The sequence below is a fragment of the Ambystoma mexicanum genome, chromosome 9 (assembly GCF_040938575.1).
Source record: "Ambystoma mexicanum isolate Mex_15411 chromosome 9, UKY_AmexF1_1, whole genome shotgun sequence".
Lineage (NCBI taxonomy): Eukaryota > Metazoa > Chordata > Amphibia > Caudata > Ambystomatidae > Ambystoma > Ambystoma mexicanum.
Window position 1 is genome coordinate 1,198,656,804 of NC_090931.1, and position 26,736 is coordinate 1,198,683,539.

Sequence of the window (26,736 nt, forward strand, 5' to 3'; positions counted from 1 at the left end):
GAAAACATGTTGGCTTTTTTTTTTCATTGTACTATTTTTATTGATTATTTTATTGCCATTGTGCCTGCTGGAAAATGATTTTCTCGCTTTTTTTCTTAAATCTATAATAAGTGCAAAAGATTCGTTGTATTCTATAACCAAATGCACAAACAAAAAAACCAAAAAAAAAATTGCCTTTTTTTCAATGTAAAAAACAAAAAAAATATTGCCTTTTTTTCAATGTTTCTTTCTCTATCACTTTGTTCTCTCTCCCTCTCTCGCTCTCTTTCTTTATCTCTCTCTTATCATTAGCTCGGCATCTGAAAGGAGGTCTTTGGGTTAAGCTGTGTAAGTCCCCCAACCTTCCCCTCTGCTCTCATTCTAAGACTGATCTCTCTCTTTTCCCTGACTGGAGCTGGGTCTGGAATATTACTTTGCATCCTTCTTCTCTCCCTTCTCTCCCCTCTCTCCTGGTATCCCTCTCCCCCAGGCGCATTGATGTGGTTATCATGATTGCAACGTAGTGCATATTCAAACAGCAGTTAAATACAAAAATAAAAAAAATGTGTGGACCCAAACACCACGAATAAGCACATCTCCTCCCATAGCATCACCATTTTTGGAAACACATGTTTGAATTCCCATTTCCCTTCGAAAATAGTAAAGAAAACAACATGCTACCCTTCTCTACTCGGGAGGAAGGTGTTAGATATGTAATTCAAATACACCACAGCCTAATATAATGGGAGACAATTATCTAACTTATAAATGAAAAAAATCACAGTCGAATATTTTCGAAATGGCCTTTACTTGCAATGCATCTGTATTCACTTTTATCCCCCCCAAAAAATATTTTTTAAAAATGAGATCCTTTTACAGATATTGTCATGGGAGACCAAGCAATTGACGTTTTAAAACAATATAATTTGGAAACTGGGAAAATAGCCTCTTCATAAATATCAGGTTTCGTATGTCATTTATCCTGTTGCAATAAAATACAATGACCATAAGATGGCAGAGTCGTCCTTGCAATGCTCACTTTAGTTTTCCAACATTCTGCTGCCAAGAACAGAGGAGTGTTTTGTAACATAAAGCAGTTTCCATTCCTTTTCAGTACCCGGTCTAAATGCAACTTTTAAACAACGTGATCACTTTTTGTGTCAGGCGTGCATGAAATGTCACTGGTAATTGCAATTCACTATAAAATATCTGTTTTAATAAATGCATTGTATTAAGAAAGTTCATATTACAAAACCAGAGATCGAGTGAAATAACACGATGAAACATTGTAAGACACCTCAAATGTATCTGCGTCATCTCACTCCACCGTTTCTTTGTGTTTAATGGCTGCTGAGTGGCACGAACGCATTCCATTGTTTTTAATTTCATTCCCAGCTGAGAGCATTTTTCCTGCCATAAACTGTTGTTAAGAATCCAACGTGTACGTGTGCAGATACAGCAGCTGGGTTGCGTCGTTCAGGGTGGATGTTTGCCAAGGAATGAATTTTAAATTGCAAAGTCGCATACATCGGAGGAATTGAGACACGTTATCTTGGCTTTCTAGAACACAGGAGACAGAGCCTTGGAGTAGTTGCCATACACATGTAGGGTTGCTGTATGCAGAGTGTTGCACTAACATAGTGCATAATGAAGAAGTGTATATGCCACTTGTGCTAAATGTTTCTTCACTGTACTTTTTCCTGGGATTGTCATCATGCATTCTGCTCTCAATATATTGTGCCTTTTGAAATTGCGTATCGCTGCCTTATTCCCGTTTTCAAACGGGAACGCATGCCGTCGATGTAGTGTGTGCGTTGTTAAATCCGTTTTTGTTTTCAGACAGGCTGGTTGCACAACGTGACGTTTGTCTTATTCATTCTGCTCGGTGTGTCACATCACGACATTCCTCAAAAAAACTGAGAACTAGTTACATGTGTTTCAAAACTTGAGTTAAGGCAGTTGATGTTCACATTTGGATGGCTGTTGTTTACATGTCGACGTCACCATCGTAGGCTAAGGTTAGAGGTTTCTGCTGCGGAACTGAAAGTTGATGCTGTTTTGGTGTTTTGCTGAAAGAAAGGAAACAGAGAGCACGTTTTGATGAATAGGTTAATGGCTTAATGGCACTATATTATGGCAACCTAAGCAAAAAGGTCCATTAGCACAATTTTAACAATGCTGACAAGCCAGCCAATCAGGATGGTGGAATTGCAAGCATTAATATCTAGTAGTGTCTCCCCCTTAGAGGCCATACACCAGCAATAATCTCCATGTGCCCGTTTGCCTGTCGCTCACACTCCTTTCTGCTGCTACATCTGTGTGATCTGGCATCCTGATTCCTGCAGCCTCTCAATGCCGCACACCGCAGGTGGGTTGCACCACAATTGGCAGGCGCTGCACACATACCCATGCATCTCTGGCTGTGTTCCACCTGGTGCTACCGTCACCCTGTTGCATACATTCACCCAGCGTATTGCTGCATGAAAACGTGGCATGCCCTTGCTGTTTACACACACCTCAGCTACTATTCTTTTTGAATTCATACATTTCCCTTTGGGCGGGGTGGGGGCTCGAGGGGGGCTGCTGAGGAGTGGGCATTTGTGGCCAGTAGGCACCCTCAGCCCTCTTGGTCATTTCAGGCTTCTAATAGCCACAATTGCCTGCGCTACGACGGGGAGTTAATGTTTAAAAGATCATCCACCCTCAAAACTAAAAACAGTGTCAGGGGCGTCATTTCACCAAAATACCAGGTGAAGCAGATGTGACATCACACACTATAACATCACAGGATGTGATGCAATATGATCTTTGACCACAAGACCATCACATGACATTTAACTGCTTTGTTAGCACCTAAAGTAATAGATAGGTATAAAAACACACAAACGCTTACATTTCATGAAATACAAAACCTACTTGAGCAGGCACAAGACTTTTTTAGAGACCAACCACATTTTAAGAATGGAGCTGCCTTAATATGCCATGGAGGGTGTCATGAAGTATAGACTTTCCCCTGTCAGAGATGAGCCTCCCAAAAAGACCTTGTCATCCCAAAGGACACAGTGGCAAAGCTATTCAAGGTGGCTTTGTGAAGACATGGTACGTGGGTGTCAGCCTACCCTTATACCCTGGCACAGGGCTCAAGTCGAGGGTACACGCAGGTGGACGGAGTCCCCCCACTTTTTCAGAAGTCCCCCACTTTTTTCAGAGGGTACCTTAATATGCTAATTTCTGGTACCACATTCAATTGGTATGCTAATGAGTCCCCCCACTTTATGGTTTAGGACTTGACCCCTGCCCTGGCAGCATCTCATTGCATATGTCGGCCGACACCTTGCGTATACCTCTGGCAGCTCACAGAATGAACACTCCTTCTAAAGCCCTTTACCCCCGTTTCCTCTATAACAGTCATGATCCATGCATGAGTTACATGACTGTTATACATGTTTCCATTTCCGGTTTGGAGCAATTGCTAGCAGGCATGCTTAGAGCAAATCGGGTGTGCATTGTTTGAGACTATGCTTTCTTTTCCATTCTTCTGCAACTGTGATGTTTGTTTTTTGCATTGCTGCTGTATTTACATGACCACTCCATATTTCATTCAGTATTGTGTTCGTTTGGGTGGTCTCCACCCTCTTGCCATCTTTTGGGGTATATTTTGCCCTTTCTTTTGCTCATTTTGTTTGCACGTCCACACCTCAGGCCTGCGTCTAAGTTGGATCTACTCTGCATTACCTTTTCACGCAGGCGTGGTATACACTTGCACATTTTCTGATATACACAATCTAATTTTTCACTAGTGCTAAAATACGTTTTGTGACTAAGCATTAGGCCACTGAGATTGGTTTGCCCATTGAGAAGGGCTAAGATTCCCAGAATGCAATGCAAGTTCCTATTTGCTAGATACCCAGTTTGGCTGAGGGTTTCAAACAGAGCATGGGACACGTGTCAGCTATAAAATGGAGTGCTTAAAAGTGTATCGTTTCTGTGCGCTGGTGTTCATCACTTTGCAGGAAGCCTTTGTGCACTCCACCAGCCTTGTGACCGCGGGAGCCATGGTTCTTATGGTCAACGTTTGTTTGAATCCTGATTTTGGCAGGAAGTCTGCCTGATGGTCCATCAAGGCCCAGCATAAATATTTAATTTGGATGGGACTACAAGCAAAACAAAGCACTGCAGCAGCATGGCAAGTAACATAATGGGCAAGGACAGAACTATCAACTTACAGCTTAAAGCAATCAGCTAACTGGATTTACACAAGAACACAAATTCACCTGGACCTCTTTGAAGGAACAATGTATCCCAAAGTCCTTTGCCAGTGAAGTGAAGGCAGAATGCATCCAAGCAGATGAGAGCTTTGCCCCTTAACTATCAAAAGAGGAACAGTGGAAGTGATTGCTTTCAGGCCAAGGCCTCGCTGTGGCTGGACTGGTATCATAACCCCCTCACTGTAAATGAAGGAAGCCCTCTAGGGTCCTGGCGCCTCTGGATTGGGACTCACAGCATCCCAGTAGTTCAAGAGTAGCAGGAATCCATTAACACCACTCAACCAGTCTTTGAGCTACTTTGGCCATTCTAGATGCCTGTAAAGCTGCTACGGGGCCTTTTGGGCTGCTTTTTGAACTCTGCAAACTTTGAGTACCTTACCCTCTTTTGCTGGCTGTGTATACACTGTTTCCAACCAGTGAAGACCACTGCTGCCTCGACTTTAGTGCCAGCTCACTATGATGAAGCATCCGACTCACCCCATCCCAGGCAACACATTGACCCATCAGATCCTTATCTTGAACCGACCCGACCTCAGACGCAACCTTTTGGATGACATCATGTCACTCGACAAGGCGACCCAGTGGAAGCATCGTTTTGACCTGATTGATGAGTCAACTTGTTGGGGCATATCTTCTTTCACACTTTCGAGAAATGCCTCAATCCATACAGAGCCCCGGCTCCACTCTGACTCAATGCCGACTCGCTCTGTCTTGACACCGGCTTCACCACAGAAAAGTGCTTAGAAGCACCACTTGAGGCAGTTGAGACCCCAAGGCAAGGCAATAGGATACTGTGAAGAAGCCTTGTCTCAAAGGCACTGGCGTAACGGGGGCCCCCACACTCTGACCACCACATGTCCTGGGAGGGGGCACCTTGGACAAAAAAAAAATATTTTCCAATTAAAAAAATATGGTTTGCCAATGGAGGATTCATTCACAATTGGAGTCTCTGAGAAATAGAAATAGCACTTTAATCTAATCCTCCTGAGAAAGGGAAACATGAACAGGGAAAAAGATTTGGACAGAGGGAAAGCAAGGGTAAAAAGCAAAGTGAGTAAAGCGGAGGCGCTAATAAACAAACAGGCAGACAAAAAGGGGAAATAATGACCAAAAAGCACACCACTTAAAAAAAAAAAAAGGAATTTGTATCTTTTTGAAGTCTCTCTGCCTTCATAAAGAAATTATTTGTGCTACAGTTTCGTCCTTTAACGGAAATAATGTATTTATAAAGTCAGCGTGACTTCAAAAAGAAACCATTTCTTTTTGAAGTAGTAGAGCTCCCCCACACCCATGACATGGGGGCTTCAAGATCCTCTGCAGATAACAGGAACATGCATTCCTGGCTGCTGCAGGGAGCCGAATGCCTCGTTGCCTGGACCAACAGATTAAAGGTAAGAAAATGTAAGTGTTTGTATATGTGTGTAAATATGTAATGTGCATGAATGAACGAGTGCATGATGTGTGGTTGGCTTACTGGGAGTACCTGTGTGAGTGTATGGTGAAAGGGTGCACACTTAAATGTATGGGTGGCTGCCTGCAGCACCGGCTCAAGGTGCGCTCAGAGGTTGCAGCCACACAAGGGGGCACCCACAGCACAGGGTGCCTCGCCTTGGAAACAGCACCTATTAAATAATCTTTAATAGGTGCTATTTACATAACACTGAGCTGGCGTCAAAGTGCCCTTAAACACACTTTACAAGATCAGCAGGGGGCTCAGTTCGATTGTTTGGCTGATACTTGTTCTAGAATCAGCCGAACAACAGAACTGAGAACCCTGGTGTTCTACATTTGTGGTTGGCAGGGTGGGAGTGGGGGGCACCCAAATCTCGCACATTGCACTGGCAGACGTGGGGTCGGTACTGGCTGCCTGGGTGTGCCTATATGGTGAAAGGGTACACACTTACATATGTGGGTGGCTGCCTGGGCGTGCCGGTATGGGTAAAGTGTGGACACTTAAATGTATGGTTGGCTGGGTGTGCGTGTGTGCCTGTATGATGAAACTGTGCACACTTAAATGTATGGGTGGCTGTCTGGGTGTGCATGCATGGTTAAAGTGTGGACACTTAAATGTACGGTTGGCTGGGTGCACCTGTGTGCCGGTATGATGAACGGGTGCACACTTAAATGTATGGGTGGCTGCCTGGGTGTGCCTGTAGGGTGAAAGAGTGAACTCTTAAATGTATGGGTGTCTGCCTGGGTGTGCCTTTAGGGGGAAAGAGTGCACACTTAAATGTATGGGTGGCTGCCTGGGTGTGCCTGTATGCTGAAAGGGTGAATAATTAAATGTATGGTTGGCTGCCCGGGTGTGCCTGTATGCTGAAAGGGTGAATAATTAAATGTATGGTTGGCTGCCCGGGTGTGCCTGTATGTTGAAAGGGTGAATAATTAAATGTATGGTTGGCTGCCCGGGTGTGCCTGTATGGTGAAATGGTACACACCTAAATGTATGGGTGGCTGGGTGTGGGTGTATGGTGAATGGTGTGTGTGTGCTTGTGTTCAGGGGTGCAACAAAACCTACATTTCAGGGGGGCTAACACTAAAAATAATGAAAGAGGCACTGACTTCATGGGCGGTGGGGGAGGGGCAAGTGTATTTGTGGTTGGGGCATTTAACTTCTTTACAGATTCTAATGAGACTGTTCTAGTTCAGCTGCAATGTTCCAAGCAGTTAAATCTCTCTTTTAAGGTTGAAAGCACCCACTTATGGACTGCTGTGAGAATGAAAGGTCTCCTGTCTGTCTATCTCTACCCTTCCAATGACTCTCCTGGCATGCAATTACTAAACCCACATCACTATTTCAATTGCCTACAAAAGTATGTGTTTGAACAGTGACATGCTTTATGTTAGTATTTGCCTGCCCTTTGTTATTGGCAAAACCCAAGCACTGTTTAACATCTGTGTCCTGTTGTGTCATAGCCCAACATTTTTTTGGGGTGGGGGAGAGGGCTGATGCCCAGTCGGCTTAATGGTGTTACACTAATGCTTGTGCCTTGATTAATAATTAGTAATCTTCATTACTCCTAGCCCTATTCTTCCTTGTCCCAGTACTTGTGTATGAGGCATTTTGCCTCACACACAAGTATTGGGATGAGGTAGAGGTACATGGAGGTAATGCCTGACTTAATTACCCGTAATCTTTATTACTCCTGGTCCTACTCTTCTTCCTCCCAGTAATTACCTATGAGGCAAGGTGCCTCATACGTAAGCACGGGGGCAAGGAAGAGGGACGTGGAGGTAATTATAGACAGAGGAGCTGATTTAGGGTTTGGGAGGGAGAGAGGATGTGTGTGGGGGTGTGTGGTGTGGAGGGGGTGATTGTTTGATAAATTGTAATGGTCATCCACATACAGACTAAGAAGCCATAATACGTGGTGCTAGTGGCTAGAGAGGCATGTTGTTGCAGCCAGTCTAGTCATTTCTTAGTTTGGCTTGACTTTTTTTTAACTGGGCAACTCTGATAAAGCAGTCCCACTAAGTAAAATTACCTGGCTAGACTGGCAGTTGGGTGTTGCCAGTCTAGCCATTACTTACTGTGGCATTGCATATTGTTTGGGCATGTGTGATAAAACAACCATGATACGTGTTATTGCATCCACGGACATTTTGGTGCAACCAGTCTAGGTATGCCTAAATGTGGCCTATTACATGCCTAGACTGGTCTACACTGTGGAGCCAGTTGGACATGTTGGCATTGTGGTATGGCATTTTTAATAGAATAGCAAAGCATTACATAATTGAAAACATTAATGTTCCTGTGCAATGTTGGTGAATTGCATTAATTGGATTTTTGGATTGTTGTTACCCTACAAAACGATTGCAAATGCTCTGGCATTTTAGGCAGTTTTTCTTTGAAAGTGTGTTGTATAAAATACACACATACACACACACACACACACACAGACACACACCCCCACCCCCCCTGCCTTTCACCTAGTGCAGTGTGTGGCGTACCCCTGCAGCAGCACATTTGTGTGTATTGTGCAAGCGTGGTACTCTTAGCCGGCCCAGATTGTGGCACGATGCGTGATTTGTTGCCAAGCTGGGTGGGGGGGGGCACCCTCAGCTGGCTTACAGGCGGTCCCCTAAATGTTGTATTACGCCACTGTGCACAGGTCCACTTTTAATACCATAATGATTTCTAAGCTCACCTTTTTGCCTTTTCTGACAAGACACATTCTTGAACATTGATAGTGTGCCAATTGAATGCCTGAACACCTCTGTTTAGCTACCCGCAGTGCTATTCTACCACAGTTTGCTTTTTTCTGTGTTTCTTTGCAGGCTTCGGTTTTAAATTGTGTTTTTAGTTTTATTAGCATTTTTATTGTTTAATTAAAACTCTATATTTGAATAGAACCTTGATTGGAAAGTATTCTATCTAGGGGTCTTTGTACTGTTGCTGTTTGGGTTGCTACAGTTATCAGCTCATTCATCTCGTGCAGATATAACCTTCCCTTTGCCTGCACTACCATATAACACAAAGGAGATATACCTCCCATGCTTTGCCTGTTTCACCTCCTGTAACACCTTTGTGAATGGATTCACTGCTTCTTTAGCAGTAGTGTGGGGCTGAACAAGCCGTTTATCCTCTTCTCATTCCTGTACTGCTGTACATCACAAGACATTTTGGCCCCCAATACCTTAGGTAAAATGCTAATCAAAGTGATAGCAGAAATAGAAAAACAAATATAAGGCTGGGCAGTAGGAAGACCGAGACTCATTCCGTTTTCCACAAAATGTAATTTTAGAGGAGAGATGTGGGCAAAGCTTTGCACATTCGAATCAGTGAAAGTGCCATCAGGTGACCTGCCTGGCAGCTGTCTTTTAGAAGCATGGAGGAAACCGGGGGATGGGTACAAAGAATCTAGGCATCCATAAATACATGAACATGCAGTCGACAACCAATCGTTTGTTTCATCATATCATGGGTACTGTGATCCAGTCTGCACATGTGAGCCCGATCTACGCCTACTGAAGTTACAGGAAAGTGAAAATGCAGTGACCATTCTCCGTCTGCTGTTTAGGCATTTGGAATGCAATGCATCCCCTCTAGCAGCCTCATTTTAAAAGCACTAGCATGCTAAATGGAGGAGGAAAAGCGAGGCGTAAGGCTTCTCTGCCACCATGTAATACCCTGTCTCATTTGATGTTGTAGCAAGAGCCAGGAGGGACACGGAGCTAACATAAGGTTTCCTCTGTGATGACCTCCTCCATCTCATCACTGTGTTTTATTTTACGCCTGCATGCCATTCTCATGCGGGCGTACAACGAAGATTCCTGTGGAATCTGCCTCGAGTTTGCACATAGTCATTACCAGACCCATTCCATAGGAGTTTACTAGTAAACACTGCCTGAAAAGCCTATTTGCAGGTAGTATTTCATTTTTCTCGAGACAGACTGAGAACATTAAAGGGTAAAAGTGAGTTTGCCTTGCTATTAGACTTTCTTTCTCCCCTCAGACTCTTTCAAATGTAAAACTGAATGGAGGGGACTCCACAGCATGCACGTGCTAACATTGGTGGTCCCCTGCATGCAATTTACACTGCATGCACAATGAGGGTGAACATGTACCACTGCACTGGCTCCCAGTATAGTTTACAATTGAGGTAATATCGTTTGCATAATGAAAGAACCCTTCCATTCCCATGCTCCTGGGTATGGTGGAACAACAGATACTCAGTAAAATCCTTTAGGAATACCCAAACATAGTCCCTCCTTTTCCATTGGTCAGGAACAATTTAGAAAGCCTGACATGGAGGAAACCTAATTTAGGCACAAAGTCCTCATTCCTGGTGCCATGTCATCCATCTCTGAGAGCAGAAAGGAACTGCCTCGCCCTCAGGGACAGCATAAGCAAAATCCTACTTAGGCATGCGGTGACGAATTGACTTGTGCCTTGCAGGAGTACACGTATGAGCAGGCACTGAAATGCCCACTGAGCCCTCCCACTTCTACAAACCAAGAGCCAACACAATCATGAAGGTAAAACAAAGTCAGGATGTGTACGTCCTTTACCTTTTGTGGTAACGTGGGCCGATGGAAGCCTATACTCTTAAGGGAGGTGTGAATGTGGTTCAATAGCAAACCAAACAGTCCAAAATAAAGGAATGTTCAATCAAGGTTCTTGTATACTTTAGACACCCCATGTAAATACTAACTAACTAGAAAACATTGCAGTAACCCTTCCCTGTAGAAGAAACACATAATGTGCACAGATTGAATGGATGCAACATGCGAGGTGATGAGACAAGGGTAGAAAGGCAATCAAAAGACTACAATGTTCAAAAGGAGATTTCTTCAAAAAGGGATAAAAATGACTTAGCCAGGGCTTAGGGCCCACAGATGGACCAGGGGGGCGGATATCATTCAAATTCCTTGTTCAAATGGCTTGGGAATTTGGCAGCGTTGAACAAGACTTCTCAGCGTTGACCGTGGTGTCAGCTCACGTCACAGATGTGGCAGTTGCGATGGACCAGCAGCAGGCTGGCATTAATGCTGGGTCTAACGGATGGGGAGCTGTCACCTTGAAGCATCTACCCAAGTTGTGTGGATTCAGTGGTTACCAGGTCTGGTACGGCGGTCGAGGATCAATGGCATTCAAGCTGGTCTGGTGCCAAGATGCGTAGGTGAGTTGGTTCGATGCAAAGGTTCAGAGGTCACATTTCAGATCAGCCAACTCACAGGAGCAGTGGTGAAGAAGCTGGCATTTTGGAGGTAACTCGAGCGAGGCAAAGCAGCAATCCTTTGTAGTTTGAGCTGGGGCAATGACACACATTTGCTGGAATGGTGCACTGGCAAATGAGGTCGAACAGTGGATGTTGGTTTGGAAAACAATGATGCTGAAGGGCACCAACAAGCAATCCTGTTGGATTGCTCGGAGTCGAGACCTGCCTGAATCACGGTTTGGAGCAGGTTGTCATTGACGACAGGAATCTTAAATGTTCTGGTTTCCAGGTGCTGTGAGTCCAACTGAAGGGCCAATGTCAGCCCTTTCTTAGGCTCCCAAACATGGGCGAGGCTGGCATACACCTTCACAGGACCTGCCACATGGTGAGGTCCTAGGTACGCATGGCAAGCAGAGAGGCAGGCTTATGATTCAGGAGGAGTGTTAACCTCTGATGGTCCCTGGGGATGGTTAGGGGACAGAGCTTTCACCTGCCTTCAGAACACCTGCTTCCACCTCACGACTGGAGGACTTTAGAGAGGATGGTTCTCCTAGCAGGATACAATAAAATCTTCAAGATGATTCATGAGTCCAGATGATTCAAAGAAGTGGTGGTAGACCCCTTCTTTTATAGGCAAACGTCCCTAGGTGATTGGACTAAGGCTAGCCTGCCACAGGGGTCCAATCCCTGCTCTTGAAATGTGTGAACTTTGCTCTTGTGATGGCACACCAAAAGAGAGAATCAAGATGGCAGAACCCTCCCAACTGTACAGATCTCTCTCTCACTACTAACCCAACACCCTTTCCTTTTCAATAGGATCAAAGGCCTTAAGAAATGCAGCACCGTGTTGTGAGGCCCAGCTCTCTGTGAATGGGTGTGCCTATTGGTTTCTGCTAACAGGCCAGCATCCTGCGGAGTAGCTGTCCCAGGGAGAAGGGTGTCAACTGCCCCTACAAAGGGGGAAAAAGGGTCACCCCACCTGTCTACCTTCTTGCCAGTAGGGCAGGTTCCTGCCTTTTTGGGGGAATGCACATACCCGTTCCACAACTGAACAGGGCCCATAGGGCTGACACGTGTGCTCTAGAACTTTAATGTGGCTGGGATAACTCTCAGAGATGCTGGCTACCATACCCTAAATCAGGTTTGGCTTATATTTACAGTTTAATGTGCCACCGGGACAACGTCTTCAGGGTTATGTTCATTTTAGAAAAGGGTTACATATTTTAAATGCAGCTTCTGCACAACATATACCTGTGTGTCACTGTAGTTGTCAAGGGAGCACCTGTGGCCTCTGAACCTGCTATGTTCCACTGGTAGAGCAGGTGCTGTGAATCAGGATACTGATGCAGCCAGGCACAAGTACACACAAGGCTTTTAGCCTGGAGCCTATGAAAGGGGAATCTGATTAGCAGGTTTCTCTTTCAGAGATGGAATTACCTGCATCATTTTATTATTGAATACAAACAAAAGAATCCATGGCTTTCACACCCTTGCCAGATGGCAATTCATCACACATACATTCTCCTTGTTTATAAATAGAGGGACACAATTAGCGATCTGGCCACATGACTCATCAGCTCACTCAAACATGTTAATAAAAGATGATAACAACTTGACAGTAGCTGAGTGAAGCCTCCTATTACTGTTCCCGGACAATTGCTGACTGCACTTGCTGTGCGCCAGCAGAATATGTATGAAAGCTCAGAACTGGCCTGAAATAGCACAAGGCATGGTTGGGTCATTTCATGAACAAGCAATGCAATAACTAGACATGCAAATATAAACACAAATATTTAGAAAAGTAAACATCTGGTTGTCAATGCACTGCTCTCATCATTAGAGATATTAGAATTTGACCACAAGATAACTAGAAGTACTTATGATACAGAAACAAAACTCGTGCCTAGTGTTTTGGCATACACTTCTCATTGGAGCAAAAAGAACCAACATGATTTGCACAATTGTGGCTGTTAAATGTGGAGTCGGCTGGTGGAAGGTGTGTTCTTGCCATGCTGGTCTGTCTATTACCTTCATTGAGGATTGGAAAAGGTCCTCCCACTACTACAGCAAAGCGGGTGTTTCCCGCGAAGAGGGAAGCAAAGTCTGGATGTTAAGTGTGCAGTCTGCAGTGAGCACGCTGCCTGGCTGCTAACTCTTCACGGTTATCATCGTTCAGCTGTGGATTACATATAGTGTGAGTACGGAGGGCTGAGTGTTTGTTTTCTTGGGGGTTAGCTAGCTGTGCTAGACATGCAGGCTTTGAAAATGCACTGAATCGAACCGCACTAATTGAACTAACCTTCAGCTTGAACTCCATTGATCCACCCTTTTGTTTTGAACTTGCTCCCTTGCCCTGCACAATCCTCAACCTCTGCCCCTTGGGTCTTATCATCAGTATTTCACTGGTTGACTGCAGGGGCATGGCTCATTTTAGCCCGGTGGTGTTGATCTGGTGGGCATATGACGCACTAAGCACAATATACTCACGTGAGGGTGTAGTGTGTTGCATGCACGGATAAAAAAAACAACACTACTCATTTTGGATTAATTGCATTTGGCTTTTGTGTATAGCTCAAAATTGCTCACGCACCCGGTGACTGTGGCTTAAAATACCCTTTAAGCCAGCTGTGATCAACGGATAATAACGGAACCGAAAGTAAAATATCTTAAGCTTCCTGAATGCGGGGTAAAATATCCACTTGATTCGGCTGTTCCCAACGGTACTGACAGAACCGGTAACAGCTTCCAGCTAAACAGTGTTGTCTTTAAATCCACAATTTCTGTGCTTAATATGGTTTGGGACAGTATGATTGCTTGGTGTGGTCTGAGGAGTCAGGCCCATCTTGTTTCTCCCAATAACGTAATTGCTACTAGGACTATCTCTGGTTCTATCCAAGGCCTCTCTCTGGATCTATCCATGGAAAGGCCATCATGGAAACTTAGGAAGCGCAAGAGGATGAACTTTTGGCAGCCCTTCTGCATAATCTGGGGAGGATGGAATCATGTTCAATACAAGACCATTTGCTCACAAACAAAAACAAAAAGTCTTTCCTGGAGGAAAGAATAATGCTTTAATGAAACCTGTGTTCCCTTTTGATTTGGGTGCATCTTTAACATTGACTCCTATTGCTGGGAAAATGATAACTGATTTTTACAAAGTTGTTGGCTCTAGCACTGAAATCAGGATCCCCAGTAAAGCTTTGGCGTCACTGGTACACTCACATGTGAACAAAATGACTGATCTGAGCTTGATTGAACATGTTGATTCCATTCTTGATTCAAATTCCTCAGACTCTAGTAGTTCAGCAAACGTGTGACCATTCTCATTTGGACTCCTTTACTGAATTTCTTAACTTGATGGACACATCTAGATTAGCCGGTGGGATTCTAGACAATAGCAATGTTGAGTCTTGTGCTGGGGAGGGGGGTATGCATCATACACTCCGAGAAGTTGACACACGTATAAGGCTAACCTCCCCAATGGTGTCTGCACTGAATAGGGTTTGAGTTCTTTTGTAACTCTCAACAATATTATTTGGGAGGAAATAAAGGTTAATTCTATGATGCTGAGCTCAACCCATACTAACATAGACAATATGGAAGCTATGCATACTTGTGTTCCTTTTATGGGCCTAGCTACATCCCAATCCAAGTCTATCTCAACCACAGATCTAAGGGTTGTAACTAATTGTTCTGTAATCTGTATTGACAGCTCCTGAGAAGGCAATATCCCGACAGGTAACATGGAACCAGAATTTGCATCTCATGCCCCACAGGGTCAAAAGATAAATAGTATAGAATTTAGGAGTCTTTTACATGTGTCGCCTAATCTGTAGAACTCAGTTGTGCTTATAGGTACTGGCGTAGAGTCACCGCCAAAGAAAACTTTAACAGAAGCTTTGAAAGATAAAAATTAGGCTTAGTCTCACACAGTAAAAAATGGTGAGGGTGTAGCTGTTTCGTGAAAGCAATCCGAAATGCAACAAAAAAAATCTAAGAATCTAAAACAGGGAGAAAAAAAGCAGCCCTCCCAAACATTCATCAGGAGTCTTACTATTAAAGATGTTCTTTGTGGTAGAACCTCTTCTAATGGGAGGAGGTAGACTATGAGTCTATTGATCATGGGAGGACGGGAGATACTGTTGGTTTGATTAATGATGTTTTGGTATTGGATGGCACGAAATCCGGGGTTAATTCTGTGAATGTAAAGGGTGGTGCATATGGAGACAAGGCTGGGATGTTTTGGAACTAGTGCCAATAACTGCACTTCTACTACAACCTCACAGACTGATGTACTTTTAACTCAGGCATTTAGGGGCACATCACGAGTGAATGGGAGTCCCAATATCATTCATTTGCCACTCCCAAGGTCTGTGACTCTAGCTACACAGACTATTTGGGAAGGCTCTAGTAATACAGATAGGCTCGAACCTCAGCGATTTTACTTAGAGCCTCCTCTTGAACAGAGTGAAATTGTGGATGCTAAGCATGCCTGTTCATGGAGAGGCCCAAATATGAAGAGGTTGAATGCAGAAGAGTCTCAGCACAAGGAAAATAATATGTGCAAATTGCTAAATAAACTTGTGCTGTCACACAGGACGAGAGTTTCAAAAGTTTACCTAGTGACTGCATATAACAAGGTCAAATGTGATTGCTAAAAGAGGTCTGAAAATAAGAAATATTCACCAAAGGGACCTGTGAAAACTATGAATAGGGAAGAATATCACGGGGAAAGTAACCGTACTAAGAAGGTGGTCAATTAACCCTTTAGTGTGCTGAAGTTTGCAAGGAGTAATGATTTACAGGAAATTGCTCCAGTTGTGGATAATAATAGATACTCCTCAGAGAGGTCTGACATTGGTATACAATCAGTTATAAACAATACGTTAAATCTGACTAGTATGCATGGAGAGCATGCCCAGGTCTACCTAAATTGTAGCAACATCCTCACAATATTCTCTGAGATGCCATCTTTAACAGCATTGACGAAAACATACAAATAAAAGTTTCATTCATTTTTCCTCACTGCTCGTAAGGGAAATGGTTTTGTTGAACTGTCTGAAGTTGGAGAAATTGGGTTCTAAAATTGAGCCTTGTGAGCAATGTGACATTGAGGGGACAGCTAAGGAGACTGTGGGTTCTCTGAGAATTAGAGTTTGTACTACCGGTACGGCAGTTGAACATACATATAGTCCTACCCAAAGGAAAGTGAGTTACCTCTGCATTGTGGAAGCCTAGGAATCCCTGATCCAATCACTTATCCAATTCCTGACCCAATCACCTCTACGGGGCCCAATGAATTGAACATCTTACAAATGGTGGTTCATGGGACTGTAGAGCTGAGTTCAGGTTCACAGTTTATTGAGGGAACAGACAATTTGATAGTGACTTCATGGAACTCGAGAGGGAATTGTCATCTCTTTAGTAACCCAGAGGTTATAGCCTTATTGAGGCAGTCTAGCCATATTTTTCTGCAGGAGACGTGGCTCCAGGAAAAAACGGTATTGGATGGGTACCAGATTTTTTTCCAAGCATCAAAGCCTAGTAGAGGTTGTCGTCCAGCAGGTGGTCTTATTATAGCCCTATGTTCTGGGCAGAAAATTCATACTGAAATGATGCCTGATCTTCCGTATGTCATCTTAGAGGTTAAACTCTCGGGACTAGATGGGGAACTGAAGTTGCTTTTGATTAACATTTACTGGTATAAGAAAGTATTTTTAGAAACTATAGTTTGTACCATTTTGGATTGGCAAAGTAGGAACGAGGGGTATATAGTCTTAGATGGAGACTTAAACTCTAGTTGCAGTGATTATGAGGTGGGAGTCGAAACATGGGACTGCATTATGGATGAGAAATCCCTACATTCTAAAAAAGCAAATGGTAGAAAGTGGTTTGTGGCACTGTCCTCAACAGGTTTGCAGGTTCTAAATGGAAAGGTGAAAGGGGATATTCCTAGTCAACCGACATGGTTCAGAGATAACTCCAAATCTACCCTGGACTATGTGTTTGTAGATCATGCTCTGTTTCAGAGTTGCATTAAATTCTTCTCTCTGAAAAACACTTGGAGTGACCACTCAGTTTTAACAGCTGTTTTTTTTTAGTAACACTTTGTGATACACTTAATGGTGGCCCGTCAGACTTAAGAATTAATTCGGCTGGAAATCAAGTCCATTGGACTGGCCCAAATATATCTAAATTAAATGTGATTGAGCAGGAGGTGATGAGTAGATTAACCTTTGAATGGAAATTAGATGTATTCCATGTATCTCATTTTGATTGTTCTCTGGCACGCTTATTGCCAGGGTTTCGGCTACAACTCCACATAAGAAAAACCCTGGGACACATCATAGCCATTGTTTTGATCTAGATCTTGCTAGCAAAAAACAGAAAATGAGGAACAAACTGTGAAGTATATAAACATTTTGGCAGGGGAAGTGATAGTAGTAAGAGGGAGACAAAATTGATTAAACAACAAGACCATAATTATTGCACATTTGTTGGGACTAAACTGCTACAGAATATTGAGGAAGCAATGTTAAACATTGTTAGAACCAGGGACGTTCCCTCTTTCTGGGTTTTATCAAATGGACATGAAATCGAATCTATGACATCAGAATAAAATCCTGTTGCTGAATCTGTTTGGGTGGAGTACTTCAAAAGTTTGTATTGCACAGACTTGGGTGTACAACTTGTGGACTTCTTGAGATATTCCCTCAGAGAGAGATTGACAAGTGATATGTTTTTTGAAGTTGAAGACATAGTAAGGGTGATTCAGCTCAGCAAACGTTCAAATGCTCTGGGCCCTAACAGCCTTACTAATAATAGTCTTAAGGGAGATCCGGTCATGTGGGGTAAAGTTTTCTAGATCTAGTTTAAGAGTGTGGTGAAACTTAGCACTCTACCAGAAACATGGCATACAGCTTTGGTGGTGCCTATTTTTAAGAAAAGAGCAAAGTGTGATCCAAGAAATTATAGAACAATCTCTTTATTGTATACAGACAGCAAGATATTAACTTTTTTATTACCAAAGCATTTGGAAGATTTGGCATTTTTTGTGGGGCATCTCAATAAATTCCAGACCGGCTTTCGAAAAGGTCATGCCACAAACATTAATGGGTGTTTGTTTGTTTGTTTATTTTATTTATATCGCGCACCTGACCTGGAGTTAATTGGGCGCTAGAGGATAGTAATGGTTACAAGGCATAGTATAGCATGCACGGAAAAAATTACAATGGAACATATATACATATTAAACATTGTACATATTATACACAGGTCATAGCAATAGTATAGGGTGGATCACACATACTAGTTGTGCAGATAATCTCGCAACTGGTATCAAGTGCTGTTATTTTATGTTTTGTTGAGTATCCATGTGATGACACGGCTTCTGAATTTGTTGAAGGTTTGAATAGTATGAATATTCTGAGGGAGAGTGTTCCAAAGCTGGGCGGCTAATACCGGGAAGCTAGAACCTCTGGCTCTTTTTAGATTGTATCTGGGCACCACCAGACATGGTATGTTGGATGATCTGGTGATTCTGTTGGATACCTTCCATGTGAACTTGTCTGTGAGATAGGGGTGGCTTGGTAGTTAAGCGCTTTGTGAGTGAGGAAGATAGTTTTTAGGACAATTTTGTCATGTATAGAGAGCCACCTAAAGTGCTTTCTAGTTTCAGATATGTGCTCTCTTTTGGGAATATTCAACGCTGCTCTGAGCGTGTTGTTTTGCATGATCTGGATTTTATTTAAGATGGTTTTGTTCGCTCCTAGATAAAGGCTGTTGCAATAATCCAGTTTCGATTGTATGAGCGCTCTCGCCAGCGTAAGGCAGCTGGTGGGGGATAGTAAAGGTCTACAGGCTCTGATCAACTTGCCTGTGTAGGCTGTGGCCGAGGAGGTCATGTTAATCTGCTTAGTTAGGTTGGACTGGGCATCGAGGTAGAAACCTAACGTTTTTACATGTTTGGCAATGGGTATACTGTTCTCATCGATGAGGATATTTGTGTAATGAGGACTTAGTTTCAGAAGGTTATTGGATGATCCGACTAGGAGTAATTCTGTCTAATCATCATTCAGGCAGAGGCCATGTGTGGCCATCCATGCCTGAATGATGATGTAGACTTTGTTAATCCGGGCGACGTCTATATCATAGGTTCCTGAGAGGGGTAGGAGTATCTGGGTGTCATCCGCATAATTTGTGTAGGTGACACCCAGACGGTCCAGTTGGTCAAATAGTGGCTTTGTAAAAATGTTTCACCATGTTTCACCCTCAACAACCTCTGCAAGCCAAATCTGGTGTTGTCGAAAAGAAGGAAATGTGTCTTGAGGATTCTGCGGGATGCAGCTTGGCTGGAGGATTCGGGTTGCACATATATGGCTTCGATTGATCTCTCTGCAGCCTTCCATGGTGTTGGAAGTTGGACTCCTGGGGGTTGCAGAGAGGCTGTTGAAATTGATTATGAAGCTTCATGACAAGACTGGTATCAGGACTGGTTGATTTGCGCTGGGGACCTGTCGAGAAGGATTGCAACAAGCTCAGGACTTAGGCAGGGGTGTTTTTTTGCCCCCTGCTTATTTAATCAGTATGTATCAGATATTCATGAACGCTTAGCACCTGCAGTCCCTGTTTCCCCGAGAGTAGGTATGGAGAAGGTGTCATGGTTGGACTATGCCAACGATTTCCTTCTTTTCGACAACACCAGATTTGGCTTGCAGAGGTTGTTGAGGGCTTTTGAGAATTACGTTACTGACAATCATCTGTTGATTAATCCTAGTGAAACTAAGATTCTGAGGTTGTCGAGGGGAAGGACAAAAAAAACAAAGTTGGCTGGACTTTGGCAGGTGCAAGGATTGAATGTGCAAGTAGTGATGTGTACTTGGGATTTTATGTAAATGCACAGCCTGCCAAAGCAAAATGCACTGCACATTTATCCCAAAAGACAAATTGTTTAATGAATCAATTGGTGAGATTTAATAGAAAGTTTGGTCAATTCTCAATTTGTCCAGCAATCTCATTTTATGAAGGAAAGATTGTACCTGATTTACAGCCTTGAATTGTGGAACAATGGCATGTATCGAACGTAAGACCTCATAGAAGCGAATATCTGATGCCGTGTTTCAGCTCTTCCAAAGTTAGTCGCACTGCCGGCTATCGTGCATGAGTTGGGGCTCCTCTCTTTGAGAATAAGAGTTAACTGGAGAATGTTAGCTGTATTTAGGGGCATTATTGGTTCTCAGGTAGACACACTGTATATTGTAACGGAAAACTTTTTGGAGTTGGGTGTGAAGTGGGAAAATGGAAAAACAGACTCCCCTCTTACCCCTCTCGCGCCTGGCCTAAAGGTTCACGGCCCAAGCACCCGCCACGAGAAGAGTTTGCCCATCTACCAGACGACCAGATACCCTGGTACAGGAACATACGGATGTGTCCATCTGCCTGCCCGGCAGCCCGCCCTGCCCATGCCGATGCCTGCGGCATGGATCAACTGGACTAAAACTATACGTCGTTAGAGATGCCATGACGACCTAGCCAACGGATAGCACACCTGTGCCAACATACACATTGGACACTCCCGCACCAATCTACATGAAGAATATACTCAGTGCTATGACGTAGGCGACATACATACTCACGGACGTGCATCTTTATTATTTTCCATATAGGCTTTCAGAAATGCAGAAACGCAAGACGCATCATGAACTCATCTAAAGAGCTTGCTTACGCTTCTCCTACACTTAGGTGCCATAATGAGAATTATAACAAAGACACGATACTGGCCATAAGACAATATGAGACTATAACCTAAAGCGCCTGTGCACCAGACGGTTCCACCTATATACTAGGCCTGAGTAGGCCGCAAGCAAGAGCTCTCGTGGACGATTAACAGAACAAGAGTCAGGTTGCTGATCCTGCAGAATGAGCCTGGGGAAAGCAGACAGCCAAGGTCGTAATGTTGCAAACCCACATTCCAAAAGCAGACCATCAAGGGCACGATGTTGCAACCTCGCACGCCGCGCACCAACATCAAAGTCACACCTGCAATTAAACCAGGCACACAGTGGAAAAACAATATTAATTGTGCAGAATTCTGCCTCAAACACGGTCCCATCCCACGTGACCAAGCCGAACCTGACGAGATGCCAAGCCCAGGAGGAAGGAGGCGTCTGGATCCCTCGTTACAAGACACAGGCAGATACACTTGAAAGGATCAATGGACATCTGCAACGATGGGAGTAGTCGGCCGTCTAGCTCATGAATAAGTCTTCACATTGTCTGCATGTAGCAATAGTGAAACATTGTTGCAAATTGCAGGTACACCGAGAGCTGGGAACAGCGATGGTCCCAGGCTGGGAAGCTCACGGGCGCACCAATCAGAACATGGGGCTCTTATCACTGACGCCATTAACATCAACCAACCATTAGGAGTCTTCATGTAACAATTCTCATGTATCTAATTGTAGGGACAACCCAGATATATCACCTGACTAACCCTCGGCCACTCATATTATTCTCTATACGTATGCTATACTAACCCTACCACTCGAGCAACCAATTAAGAGTGGCGATAGGTTTTTTTGTTAATTTTCTAAAGTGACGCAGGTAGCGCGTCATACTACAGTAAAAAGGGCCTGCGAGCCCCACGATTGTGTGTGTGTCAGGTCAGACGCGTATGATCCTTGACCCATCCCTGCCGTTTGTGTTTAATAAACAGCAGAGCCACATTGCTTCTTGTGCGTGTCTCATACTCTATCTCCTTTGGGATATACGGGAGGAGTTGGGGCCTCCCTGGCCGGAGGTCTGCGGACGGCCCGGCCGACCCCGGCAGAATTTCCCCCGACAAGCTGGAGGCACTGCTGAGATCTGTTTAAGATCAGCATTTTTACTTTTACTTTTTCCAGGCACTCCAGTTGCGAGAGGGCCCGGCGGTGCGGCCCCCTCTGCCGTCGCCCCCTTCTGAGGACTACAGGACCATCGCGGAACTGTGAGAAGACCGGACAGCGCAATCCGAATATTGGCCCTCGGGAGCCGGTTGAGAAGTATCCCGCCCGTGGTTGGCGAGTGTCCAGACGTGGTCCAGACGAGGGGAGGTGGCGAGCCGCTTGGAGGGGTGCACGCAGTCGAACGGCCCCGCATCAGGAGAACTTGGTGAGCATGCCACGCACAACAAACAATGTGAAATTGTGAGGGAGGGGGGAAGAATTAAATACGGGAGGCGGGAGGTGTTGCACAGGTGAACGGCGAAGGTTTGATAGTTTAGTGTTAGAAATAGAATGAATGATAGTTGAACAAGCGCGAGAGCAATTGGCAACGTAACGCGAGAGAAGGGGGCGGAGCACGAAAACATCACGTGCGGCCGCTCGTAGAAATTGATTGGCCTAGGCCGTGACTACGTGTAAGGGTGTGTGTGTGTGTGTGGTTTCCTACGATTTGGCATTAATTGATCAATGAGTAGATGAGGATCCCTATTGTTCGAGCAAGACACTCGATAGGTAGATGACGTTTCCCTGTAGGCGGTAGCTAGTTAAGTTGCCTAAATACGGAAGATAATTGGCTGGTTAAGCCCTCCTGTCGAGGGGCGTATCACACGCGAGGCGACACAGCGTGCGCAGTCCGATTATAGTGTTGATTTGATTACCTTGTTCCAGGAGTAACAGGAAGACAGCTGTGGGGTTAACGGGGGTAGATTGCAGGTGTATTCTGGATTTAAAGAGTATATGAAGAACTTACCAGTAGCTCTACGTGATCGGTGACGTCACCAATAGGGTTTTCATAGGATATCGCAAACACGAGGCATCCTCGTTGTGAGAGTGTTGAGGAAGAGAACGGTGGTAAGGGAGTAGAAACGGAGATAAACGGTAAAACAAGTTGATCAAGAAAAGGCGAAACGGGGAACGTGGCTGCACACGGAGAACGCCGGCCACGGCAAGTGTAGAAGGGGGAGGAGCACGTGAAAACAGGACGAGTGTATAAGCACGTAATAAGGGGTACGCAGCCGCAGGGGGCTACGTGCGCCTCGGCCGCAGGGGGCCGTAAGGGTGTTGTATAAAGGAAGAAGGGCAGAGGAAAATGTACAAATGTGACATACTATATTTTTATAATTTCCCTTAAGCAGACTATCGTAAGTCCCCAAACTTACGGGGCCAGGTAACGATATAAGGCTGTATATTGTAATATACTAGTGGGATAAACTGACACCAGATTAAGGGAGGGTAGCGAGTGGAGCGCTACTATGTCATACGGAACAGGATCGGGAGGGTGGGGGAACACCCTCACCACGCCACTACAATACATATGCACAACACTGCCACCCCATAGGGAGAAACTGATTAAGTATAGCATAGAATGGACCCAGGGGACGGATAACAAAATGCTAACACCGTGGCCGCCTAACGGTAGCTTCGATCCATATGCCCAACATTCACTATTAAATCATCTGCACAATACATATAAAGGGAAGAAGTTGGCAAACCACATGGAGGTGTTTAACTTATGGAGGATGTTCCAGGGGTCCCGACCAGGACCAAATGGAATATTCACTATGGGGGAAATACCAGAAGAAACAGAGATTAAGGAGGAAGAAGAGAATGGGAAACAGGGGTATGAGGACCCAAAGAACACGGGGAACAGAGGTGAGGGAGGAGAAAAGAATAATAAAGCAGATGAAATAAAAAAGGAACCGAGCAATGATATACCCATAGTAGCGGGAGTAAAAACAGAGGGAGGGGGGTTGTACCCTTTAAGAGAATTGGGAGAAATAGAAAGAGGACAGTTAAGGGCGGCTGAGGGATACTCGAACCCGGCATACAGCCCTCCACCATATGTAGCTCATAGGAAAATGCCAGCAGGGGAAGGGAGGACTGGAGAAGACCAGACTGTGGAGATAGGAAATGATGAATGGGTAGCTGCACGGATATTATTAAAATTACGAGGTTCATTAACGGGAGAAGAGAGGGAGGTAGTGAAGAAAACAGATGAGGATAATACCAGGGAGAGTGAATTGAGGGGGGAAAAGCTGTTAAGACAAAAGGAAGAGATTTTGGAGGAACGATTAGCAAAACTAAGGGATGAACAGAATGAATTGACCAAGCAGCTTGAGAGGGAAGAGAGAGAGAGAGCGAGGAAAAGGAAAGAAGGTAAGAACGAAGTGGAAAAAATAAGGGAACGAACTGAGGAGCAAAGGAGAGAAGCTGACAGGGTAAAAGCAGCAGCAGAAAGGGTATCAAGAGTAGTACTGCGGGAAAAGAAAAGGGAAGAAGAAGAAAAATAAAAAGAAATGGCAATATGGAGGAGGAGGTTACTATCAGAATCAACTAAGAAATACGAAGAAGAGAGGGTGATGGAGAGTATAGTAGAAAAAGAAAGGGCGAAATGGGAGAGGGAGAAAGAGGATGAGAGAATATTAGAACAGATGAGAAGTGAAGTGATGGAGGAATTGAAAAGGAAGAGGGAGGAAAATAATAAGGAGATGGAGGAAAGGTATGAAGGAGAAAGAGGAGATAGGGGAAGAGAGAGTGGAAGATGGGGGAATATATACCATGACACAGAAGTAGCAACAACATCAGCACAAAGGGGAGCGGTTGACAAAAGAGAAAGAGGAGAACTGGACCTAATAGATTTACAAACAGTAACGATCAGGGGGAAGACCGAGTGGGGGGTGCCGTTTATAAAAGCTTTTGTAGTGAGGAAGAGAGAGTGGAAAGTGAAGGGAGGAAGAGTGAAAGGGGAAGCTTAGATAAACTATACATCACCCGGACCAATATGGACTCACCATGGATCAGTAGGAGAAAGGATGAGATGGAGAGAAGTGAGGGGGGAAAAACAGGAGTAGAGAAAAGACAGGCAAATGAGGACGCAACATCCCCATCCCCATCATCTCCATCACGCCCTCCCCTATCGCACCCTACAGGCTCAACCACCTCACGTTCGTTACGCAAAATAAAACTAGCTCCCTTCACAGACGAACTGACACCCTATACATGGCGGCTTAGAGACCTCCCTAGTCGCAGGCAGGAAAGAGGTGTACACATGCCCATATTAAATACAGAGGAAGATGGAAGAAGGGGAAAAGATGGAGAAGAAAGGGGTATGAGCAGGGGAAATACAAACGAAAGTGAAAATGCGGAAGAAAGAGAAGAGGAGGAAGGGTGTGAGGACTCAATATTATGGAACACAAAGGGTGAAACGGAACATAATTTAATGCCACTGTTGGAGAGAGGTGGGGTTAGACCACAGTATGTTCTTTGGAAGCATACCGATAAAGAAAATATCAAATGTAGGCTCCCATCATTAAGTGGAGGTGCGGGTAAATGGATATATGAAATGGAAAAACACACCGCAGGACAGAAGCTAGCAGTAGGAGATGTAAAGGGCCTTTTAATATCAATATTAGGGGATAGAGCGGATGACATATGGAAAAGAGCGGGATTTCATGGGGTAACAATAACAAATACATTGCACGATGGGGCACCGTTCGCAAAATGCAGACATGCACTATGGCAGGCATTGAGGGTACAGTACCCAGACACCTCAGATATGGGAGCAATTACATCTTGCAAAATGCATGAGAACGAAGATCCTGTTGATTATATTCAGGAAATCCAAGAGAAGTGGCGCATGGAAACTAGAGAACAATGGGATAAAACACCAGCAATATTTTACCATATACTGGTACAAGGGCTCCTGGAAGGAGTTCAGAAACAACTAAAGAAAGTAGTGGGAATGGAAGCAAAACCATGGCCCGAAATACAACTGACTATAGTGCATCATTGTAGGACATGGCAAGGAAAAATGAAACAAAAGGAAGAGGACAGGAAAACGGAAGAGGCTAAACTAGTACAGAAAAAGCTTACTAAGTACACAATGGAAGGGGCACTAATAACTACACCTCCAACAATGACCCAAAGCCCCACACAAGTAGTGGCTGCACAAGATTCCTCACAAATACCACCTTCACAGATTACAACACAACAGGTGCCGCCACTCCAACCATACACGCCCAACATGGGAGGAGGATACCCAATGCAAGGAGCTGGATATTACAATTATAACAGGGGGAGAGGAGGACTTATGAGGGGGAGAGGGTACGGGTTTGGTACCCAACCGCAGGTGGGAGGATTTAGAAATTCCTATCCCACAGGGCAACCAGTATACCAGGACAACACCGCGAGCTTTCCATGGCAGAATAGGGAACCACCGGTGTGTTGGAGCTGTGGACTATTGGGGCACATGTCACGCACGTGTAGAGTTAGACCAAGAACACCATCATGGAGTAATCAGGGACAACCACGGCCCGCACAAGTACAGCAAGGCATACCACAACAGCAAATGTTGCCACAAGGAAATGAACATCAACAACAATTAACACAACAACAGCCCCAAACATTGCCACAACAACAGGTAGCGATCACACAACAACCACAAATACCACAAACGCAATTGGGTAGGGTGACGGTTTTGGGACACAACCCTTATACCGGGAATGGCCAGTCGTTGTACCCCCAATAGGACAGCCCACAGACGGCCTTGGTGTGTCCCATCCTGTCAGTAACACGTAATAGTGCGGAGGAACCACGCATAGAGGTAACGATAGGTGACAAAAAATTATCATTCCTTGTTGACACCGGGGCGACCCGGTCTTGCATAAGGGAAGGTAAATTTAAGATGTCAGGTGAGACCATGAACACCCAAGGATTCTCTGGGGCTAGAGGGTTGGTTCCCTTTACTGATAACATTCCCTTATCTATTGGAGATTACAATCTGTCAGTTCCACTTTTATATTATAGTGCTTCACCAGTAAATATACTGGGGAGAGATATAATGAACAG

General features: G+C 44.5%; 1 protein-coding gene across 1 annotated transcript in view; it reads right to left on the bottom strand.

The window, feature by feature from the left end:
- Nucleotides 1-784: 784 nt before the first annotated feature.
- THSD7B (thrombospondin type 1 domain containing 7B) overlaps nucleotides 785-26,736 on the bottom strand; it is a 2,969,219-nt gene continuing 2,943,267 nt past the window's right edge. The window contains exon 28 of the mRNA XM_069616536.1: nucleotides 785-2,048. Within this exon, the coding sequence (XP_069472637.1) occupies nucleotides 1,967-2,048 (82 nt within the window). The 3' untranslated portion in view covers nucleotides 785-1,966. The remainder of the gene's footprint in view (nucleotides 2,049-26,736) is intronic.